This window comes from Polistes dominula, unplaced genomic scaffold, assembly GCF_049000335.1.
Source record: "Polistes dominula isolate Pdom_NZ unplaced genomic scaffold, Pdom_raw_medaka contig_29, whole genome shotgun sequence".
NCBI classification, from domain to species: Eukaryota; Metazoa; Arthropoda; class Insecta; order Hymenoptera; family Vespidae; genus Polistes; species Polistes dominula.
The window spans coordinates 2,818,094-2,826,695 of NW_028300865.1; the positions used below are offsets into that span (position 1 = coordinate 2,818,094).

Genomic DNA, 8,602 nt, shown 5'->3' on the forward strand with positions numbered 1-8,602 from the left:
GCAAAATGAGATTTTTCGATGTGTCGGCCCACCAACCACCATACGATTCTTCTCCTTCTTTCTCCTTTCTCCTCTCTTTTGCTTTCTCTTAGCATGCCATCGATAACACGAACACATACCGCGAGGAAAAAAAAATAATAACGTATACTACTACTGAAAACTCTTATGTCGTTTTTCTTCAACAAACACACACACACACAGAGAAACAGAAACAGAGAAAACCTTTTTATCCTTTTTACCAAAAAATTGATTTCTCCCTAACATTTTTCATTCTCGATATCATACAGTGACTAACGAAAGTATTTCGAATGATTATACTATAATAAATAAATAAACTTACTTTATGTCGTTGTTCATTTGTTAATTTTAACTTAAACCTTGTACAGCACACCTTGTACTCCTAATATTAAAACTTTAAAAAATTTGTGACTAATAGAAATTATAAAACATTTGTTGCAAAAGGTATATATAGGAAAAAATATCACAAAGTAAATTTATCAATTATTATACGATAAATTTTCAATGCAATACCAATTTCAATGGATTAACGTTTTACGAAAAAAAAAAAAAAAAGAAAAAAAAACAGAAGAAGTAAAAGAATAAGAAAATTAGATGAGAAAGGGGGAAATAAAAAACAAGGAAAAAAAAGTGAAGGAAGCAAGGGAGCAAGGAAAGAAAGAAGGGTGCCTTTATAATTTCACCCCTAATTTATTTTACAGTGAAGCTAATAAAAAAGCAACCACCGCGATGTATCCCGGTTGGCCGTTCGCCAAGGAGCACCAAGGAAGAACCGGGATATTCTGGTGGGAGAGAAAAATGAAAAAGCGGAAACGCTTTCTTGCAGATCCTCGAAAACACGCGATCACGTATTCTTCACCCTCTCCCTTTGACTTAGGTCGAACAAAGGCCCTTACGATATGGCTCTTTCACTTTTATCGTCCTTTCATTCTGTTTTTTTTCTTCTTTTTCGTTTATAATAATATCGATAATGCTAATAGAATGAAAAAAAATATCAAGATAAATGAAACTATAAAATAAAAATCAAATAATTATAACGCTACGAAACCTAAAACATATTAAATTATTAATATATTAAATATCACAACTGGGAGATGATAAGAATTAATGGTCTCGCAAATAAATATTATACAAATTGATGTTGTAGAAAACAAAAGAAAGAGAATGTAGAACAATAAATAAATATTTTGTCAATTGAATCGTACAAATGAACAAAATTGGATTTGATTTAAATGAAATCCATTTTAAAGGTAGACACAACAACCCCTTTTTCCCGTTTTAAATCGTACATTCGCTCGATATGCGAACGGTATCCCAAGCTTTCGTACTATACTCGAAAACGTGCATATATATACATATATCTATATATATATATATATATACTTAGGACCATGCGATCGATGAAACACGCGGCTGGTGATTTTATTATTACTTGCGTGCATTATCTCGCGCGTGGCACGCCAAATGCGCGATCGTGTGCTCCTACCATGGGTCCGGGAAATTCCGATGATTCTCGTGTTTCGCTTTTACAACGTCGATCGTGAAAATTGATTAACCGGCAATAAGTGAATTTTTATCTCATCCGTCCCCCTTTATCCCTTCCCTTCCAAAACCCCTTTTCCAAAAACAAAACCACCTTTCGCGTCCAGATATTTTACGAATAACAATCAAGTGCTACTATAGTGAGCCCCCGCAAAATTCAGCAGTGCCTAAGAGGTTTAACGTTGAAAGAAAAACATTAATCTCTGAAAAATATGATTTTATATTTTTTCCCCTAATAATATTTATGCGCTTTATATACATACACATAGACAGACACACACACACACACACACACACATTATACTTATTGTAATTCGTTAGTGATACCTATACGTCATGTAATACAAAACCGCTTTTGTCGAACCGCATCAAACGTCACAATGGTTAACGAAATTAGATTAACCATAGGTGTGTCTACCATCAAATCTATTAAAACAAAAGCCCTAACTACTCTCGTGTTTCAACTGGCTAGTCCGTTGGCTAATTAAACGTCTCATCGAACGCCGCTGGCACATCTCGTTTTCGTGTAATACCGCTAACACGTTGTGACAGTGATAGTCATAACAGGATGAATAAATATCATCCTTTAGACCAAAAGATATTATTATATCCCTTTTTTTTTGGAACCCTTTATCGACAAATTTTGACGATCGAATACGAGAGACGAATTTCTAACAAATTATTATTATAAAGTCTGCAATTGAATCTCTCCTAAATTTTTTTAGGAGAAAAAAACAATAAAGTAATTTTTATTAATTAATAATTAATAATAAAATTAGATATAATATATTTTAACATACGGCATCCACGATAGCCACTATAGTGGTGCGTAGTATCTAAAAGATTAAAAAGTTTATTATAGATTTCGGACAATGATATTTTCGCAGTTGGATGTTAATCAAACGCAGGTGGCAAATAGCATCGATCGTGTCAGGTCGATTTCCCATCTAAGGAAATTATTCCCTTGTATCGGTGAAACCCCATTAAACGGGTCTCTCGATTAGGTGGCCACGTCGCGAATGGATCGATCGATCTGGGTGCAAATATGCTACATAAACAGACTTGGATTTACTCACGAACGAGAAAGGGGTTGTTGCTTCTGCTTCTGCTTCTGCTTCTACTGCTGCTGCTGCTGTTGCTGTTGCTATTGCTAGTGCTCCGGGTAAGGTATACCTTTGAGAAATATAGGGTCAAATGTATTGCTTAACGAGGATGATTTGATATCTTATATACATCGTTGAAAATTCTACAGACATTTCATCGTAATCCTATCTTTTTTTTACTTCCATCACTTCATATCCAAATCGAGATTTATTAGGACAGATGATTTTACTTCGATTCATTTAACGTTTTTTTTTTTTTTTTAGAAAAAGAAAAAGAACATTTCAAAGAAACAAAATCTCTACCTGTCAGCCTACCTGTCTATCTGTCTGTCTATCTATCATTCTCATCCTTTCCATCTCTTTCATCATTTATCGATTTACGTATGCACTTGATTATCCCTTTAATACGAATTATTTATCGTTATCCTTTGTCTTTTTTTAAATATCTACTGTAAAAAAAAAAAAATAAGACACCTATACACATCCTTCTAAAATAAAATAATTATTACGTAACGTAATACAAAAGAACAATGACAACAACGACGACGACGACGACGACGACGACGATGCAACGTGTTTCATTGCCAAGAGCTTTCGAATCTCGGGGAACTGCTTGTATGTACGTTCAAGACCGCCAATCATGCTGATTGTCCTGATTGTGTCCGCAAGCCGTTTGCTCGCCGTTGCCTACGCGCAGTAATTATATTAGCTTTGAGGGAGGTCCAGGATTCTCTGGACCTCCTGTATATTCCTACCATTTCTCCCCTACGGCTCTTTATCGCGCTTCATCGCTCGTTTCTAGTAAACAGAACAAAGAGAATTGTCTGCTTCACAGAATGCTTGATTACTCTGTCTATATATATACGTATAAATATATATAATATGTATATCTAATTTTTGATCACACCTGTATATTTATTTTTATTTTATAATTTAATTACAAACGGGTATATATTATATTCACGTCACGTGTTCCTCTTAAAGCTCGCAACACCGCAAACAATCCGAATTTATTTTTGCTTAATGTCTAACATAATTATTCAAAATAAAAAAAACCTTTACCGAGATTGAATCCACACAAATTTTTGGTCAACACTTGATTTATATTTTTTTTTTTTCATACTTGTTTAACAATATTTATCGATTGTCAATAATATCTGCTAAATAAAATAAAGGTAAAAAATATAATATAATACATATAAAATTAATCATTAAATAAAAGTTAAAATTAGTGTAAAATAATCATCTTGTATATATATAAATATATTTATATCCATCAAATAATATATATATATTATATATATATATTATATCCATCAAAGTTGAGTTTGATACAAAATAAATGCATGGAAGTGAAAATAATCATATTCATTTTAAAAGCTAAGTAAAATTATCCTTATTCTAGTAACTTATATTTCATTGAAGTATCTTTCGATGTTATATTTGAAAATTCAGCTGACGAATACCAGCCACGTTGAATAATTTATGTCACGTAATCATACTATATAAAAATATGTTTCAATTCTGTTATTACACATCCATATCATAACATTACTATTTCGTGTATGAATAAAAAATTCGTTTATTATATAAATTGTAATGTTTTAAAACGTCGGAGAGAAACAAACGTATTCTCTCAATTTGTAGCTTTAATCTTTCAACAACAACAAAACTATTAATCATATGAGTAAAAAATCTTTCGATAATTGTTAATACAATTATTATCGAAATGAAGAATTTGTAAAATACAAAATTTTCAAATGGTACCTGATTCTATTATATATTTCCCATCTCTAATGATTTAATTGCCATTTTTAATGCACCTTCCATAGTTTTATTACCTCCAATGAAACGAGTCGTATGAACAAAAATGCAACCATCAATTCCACTGACTTTATCAAGTTCCGTTTCTCTTAAACCTCCCCACTTTTCTGGTAAACAAAGCCTGCACAGTAACAAAATATATTACAAATAAATCTAATGTATCCTTCTTATAATAAAAATCAATTTCCAAAAAATACAATTAAAAAACTGTGAATACCTGGGTTCAAAACTTGATGGTCTTACAGAAACCGCTCTAACCCTACATTCACCAGAAACATCCTTAAAAATAACATATTTTATAAGAGGTTTTATATTATATTCTTTTTCTAACTGTGCTAAATGGTACTGCCACGGTGCATGTGTTTCTAGTAATATAATCTCTCCGCTTTTGTAGACCTATACAATTGAAATACTTTAGCAATATAACAATAATAATGATTTATTATGGACTTATTGTTTTCTCATGCATTTAAAGACAATTTTGTTTTTGTTCACAAACCTCATAACGATTTTTTAAAGCATCCTTTACAATATGTCTTGCTGGCAACCATATATATATACATTCGTTTACAGCGTGCATAAATTCTTCACCAACTAATTCAATAGCTTTTTGAAATTGTTCATCGATATTTACTGTATTACTGTTCCAAGCAGGATTTAATCTACCTACTCTTGAAGATATTCCAGTTGATATGTTATAACTACAGAATAAAATAACTTCATTTATAAATGATCATGTAAATAGAACAGTTTATTTGTTCGCTTGAAAACAAAAATCTCGTTTTACTAACGCAGGTTCTTCTTTGGTCATTGGTACTCCATTATCTATAGCATCAATTTCTCGAATTAACTTAAAATACACATTTTTAAATACTGCTTTAATAAGTTTCAAGCTCGTATTTGCAGGAGCCAAATGTTGTATTATTTCATAACCATAATGACAATAAATTAATCCTGCACTGCTTAATTTTATTGGACATTCGCAAGTAGGGTCTTTTAAAACAGTACTTAATGATTCATTAAAATCTCTGAAACGGTGATGATAAATAATAAATGGAATTATTCAATTTCAAATTATTCAATGAAAAAAGATATTAATGTAAAGAATCGTACCTCATATGATGATCATATCGACAAATGGAATGATCATATATTTTACCAACGTCTACAACAACATCACAAGTATCTAAAACGTTCTGATCGCGTGATCTGAAAATAAAATCATTGATTAAAAAAAAACAACTGTTCAAAATTTAATTTTATTGAAGGTTAAAAGTTATTTTATATACTATATTTATTATAGTATATAAAATATATTTACTATAGTTATATATATACTATATTTACCTTACAATAACTGCATCTTTATACTTTGGTAAAAGTTTTAATAAAAAAATAGCAAGCGCTTCATCACAATGGAAGGTACCATCATGTGTACCAATTTTGATTACTTTTTTTTCTGACATTTTTAATAACTTTAAAACTACATACGTTTATTGTATAAAGTGTTATAGATAATATTTACGTGAGCTAAATAAAAGATAAAATTTATTTAAAACGTTAACTCTCTAATAGCAAGAAATATTACTAGTAATGTCAAATTCCGCTAGAGGCATAACCGTCGCTAAAATTCTCGTCGCTAATTGGTCGGTAGAATAGTCGAAAATGCTGCCATTGACAACACGGCTGCAACGTTCTCTGATGACAAAACTTGAAACTTATAAATCACTAGACCAATAATATTAAATTATAACTACGAAGTGTTTCTGTATGAATAACATAAGAATAAAAAATACCTATAATGCACCAATAAAGTGCATAATCATTTGGAATAAAGTCACTAACGGTTCTTCAATTTGTTTCCAACTTTGACATCATATTCTGTTTTGTGACATATCAAAAATTTGTACCGACGAGATATCCCACACCCTACATTTGTCAGCTGATCTTGTGACACAAATGGTGAAAGAAGGTATAATGCAGAATTCGGTTCAACCCTCGGAAAATAACGATGACAATGATAAAGTTGATTGGTATGGTTCTGATGATTGGAATTCCAATAAAGCTGGTAAATATGTCATGTTTATAAACAAAGAATATACATATCTCATATTGAATAAATGAAATTAACAATTCAATATATATTTTCTATATAATCAAACAATTATTTTTGTATTTTTTGTAGAATATGAAGATATTCATGAAAAGTTAGATGATTTACATTTCGTATTGGATTTCCTTGAGAAAAAGAATCGCATGATCCAGGCTGAACTAATGGAGCTGTTACAATCAAATCGTGAAGCTAGAAAACAATTTCAAAATGCATTAAATATAAAAAAATATGATAACCATATAAACGATACAGAAAAGATATAAAAAAAAAATTTTAATATTTCATCAGTTTTATAATTATAACTTCTCTCGTCTATGTAGTTTTGGAATGTATATCGGATTACATTCGTTATATTAAAATTAACGGAAATGAATAAGCAATTATAACTCATACATGCATTAGCATATTAAATAATGGCTTTTACAATTAACTGTAATAGTTGCATAAAGGTACAACGCAATTAAAGATTGTACAAAAGTAATTTGATTTTTCTGAAATGCAATATTACTAATAATGGGAACTTTTATTTGAATTTGTTTTGTTAACATTTTGGCAAATCCTAAGAAAATATAAATTTAAATAAAGGATTTATTTAAAACTTTAAGTAAAGAATTATAATTTAAATAAAGGAATATATAATATAAATTTAATAAAGGAATAATTTTATTTTTTACTATTTCTACTGAATTTGATTGCTTTTATTTTCTAAGTAAAAGAAGGGAACTACGGTCGGTAAGTTATCGACAGTGTAACATGTTGGTAAATTATCGATAAGACAACTTGTAGGCAAGTTATCGACAGAGAAATTTTACGCTATTTTTCTACTTTTTAAATAGAAGAATATATATTCTCTTAAATTATTTTCTAAAACTAATTGACCGAATTTATAAAAAAATCTTATTTAAACTCGATAACATTGTAATCATTCTAACAATTACAATCATTAGCAATAAAATATTAAATATAAAACCTATAAATAATTATCATTATCTAACAAATTTTGATATAAGTAAAATAAAATACCAAGAGTTTCTTAAAAAGTTACTAGAGAAATTTACATGGCAAAAAAAAAAATTCAAAAAAAAATATGGTCCCTCCTAAATGGTAACGTTGACCGTAACGGTCACTATAGTCATATAACTCATCCTAATAGTAGATGCACGTGTATGAGTGGGTGCATGTCCGAGCATAGGGTGATGATACGGGTATGGGATACACAGGGAACACAGGGGAAAACAGGAGCGGTCCGAGCAAGCAAGAGAACGAATAAGCGAATGAATGAGAGAGAGCAACTGCACCACTGTGAGTTGGAGGTCGGAGGAGTATATTGGCCATTTCCGCAGGAAGCTCTAGGTAACCTGTAACAGCCCGTTTAGGTTGAAACTGAACGTATTAGCGATCGCTACCATTTCAGGACAACACAACACGAATAATACTTTTAACAATGGATTCCAATCAATATTTAACCATCTACCTTTCAGATTTTATTTCTCTATAGGATTTCAATTTAATTCATCATTCAACACCAAACGTAACTCCTTACCTTGACATAATCTACCAATCTTGATTCAAACCACTCCTATTCTCAAACACCCCTATCCTTTCACACATATTCCAGAATCTTCCTTTTCTTTTTAGAGAATCCTATCATCATCTGGTGGTTTTGGTCATACGATCATTTAGGTGATCCTCTTCACTATGGGAATTGAGATTCAATATGGGTCGTATCGTTTTCAAGCTCATCGAAAAAAATTAATATTCCATCATATCTATATGTATAACAATAACAAACAATACATTTTCCCGTTCATTACGATAGACTGACGTGTATGCGCGTACGATCAGTAATTCACGTGAATCGAATAAAAATAAAAAAAAAAAATAAAAGAACAGCAACGTATGTATTACCAACCGATCACGTTCAATGAGATAAACGGCCGTTGTTCCCCGATCATAAACATAATTATTCATGGCAGTTGACGGATACGTCGAACGGAAAAAG

General features: G+C 30.8%; 2 protein-coding genes and 1 long non-coding RNA gene across 5 annotated transcripts; 1 reads left to right on the forward strand and 2 right to left on the reverse strand.

Annotated features, from left to right (window-relative positions):
* Window positions 1-1,814: 1,814 nt before the first annotated feature.
* Window positions 1,815-3,289, reverse strand: LOC149033774 (uncharacterized). Its single transcript, XR_016175883.1, has 4 exons — window positions 2,979-3,289; window positions 2,637-2,733; window positions 2,361-2,396; window positions 1,815-2,271 (listed from the first exon to the last, which is right to left on the reverse strand). It is a non-coding gene; the product is annotated as an uncharacterized LOC149033774 (long non-coding RNA).
* Window positions 3,290-3,442: 153 nt separating this feature from the next.
* Window positions 3,443-6,074, reverse strand: LOC107066455 (MYG1 protein). 3 transcript variants are annotated; one of them, XM_089170185.1, is made up of 7 exons: window positions 5,835-6,074; window positions 5,601-5,696; window positions 5,279-5,515; window positions 4,987-5,188; window positions 4,705-4,883; window positions 4,431-4,608; window positions 3,443-3,461 (listed from the first exon to the last, which is right to left on the reverse strand). In XM_089170185.1, exons 1-6 carry the CDS (start codon window positions 5,951-5,953, stop codon window positions 4,440-4,442), a joined length of 1,002 nt encoding a protein of 333 aa, XP_089026311.1. In that variant the 5' UTR covers window positions 5,954-6,074; the 3' UTR covers window positions 3,443-3,461; window positions 4,431-4,439. The 3 variants fall into 3 exon arrangements, with proteins under 3 accessions (XP_089026311.1, XP_015176582.1, XP_015176580.1); XM_015321096.2 differs by lacking the exon at window positions 3,443-3,461 and adding an exon at window positions 3,911-4,164; XM_015321094.2 differs by lacking the exon at window positions 3,443-3,461 and having other exon boundaries at window positions 3,911-4,608.
* Window positions 6,075-6,340: 266 nt separating this feature from the next.
* LOC107066456 (uncharacterized) lies at window positions 6,341-7,081 on the forward strand. The gene is made up of 2 exons (XM_015321097.2): window positions 6,341-6,555; window positions 6,673-7,081. The coding sequence occupies exons 1-2, from the start codon at window positions 6,447-6,449 to the stop codon at window positions 6,861-6,863; spliced, it is 300 nt and encodes a 99-aa protein (XP_015176583.1). The 5' UTR covers window positions 6,341-6,446; the 3' UTR covers window positions 6,864-7,081.
* The last annotated feature ends 1,521 nt before the right edge of the window (window positions 7,082-8,602 follow it).

Bases quoted from the DNA above. Each gene is read 5' to 3' on its own strand.
- LOC107066455 (XM_089170185.1), bottom strand. From the start codon at position 5,953: ATGTCAGAAAAAAAAGTAATCAAAATTGGTACACATGATGGTACCTTC. The intron at 5,516-5,600 runs GTACGATTCTTT...TCACCGTTTCAG, and splicing joins CGATATGATCATCATATGAG to AGATTTTAATGAATCATTAA. The intron at 5,189-5,278 runs GTTAGTAAAACG...TTTATTCTGTAG, and splicing joins ATGACCAAAGAAGAACCTGC to TTATAACATATCAACTGGAA.
- LOC107066456 (XM_015321097.2), top strand. From the start codon at position 6,447: ATGGTGAAAGAAGGTATAATGCAGAATTCGGTTCAACCCTCGGAAAAT. The intron at 6,556-6,672 runs GTAAATATGTCA...TATTTTTTGTAG, and splicing joins TTGGAATTCCAATAAAGCTG to AATATGAAGATATTCATGAA.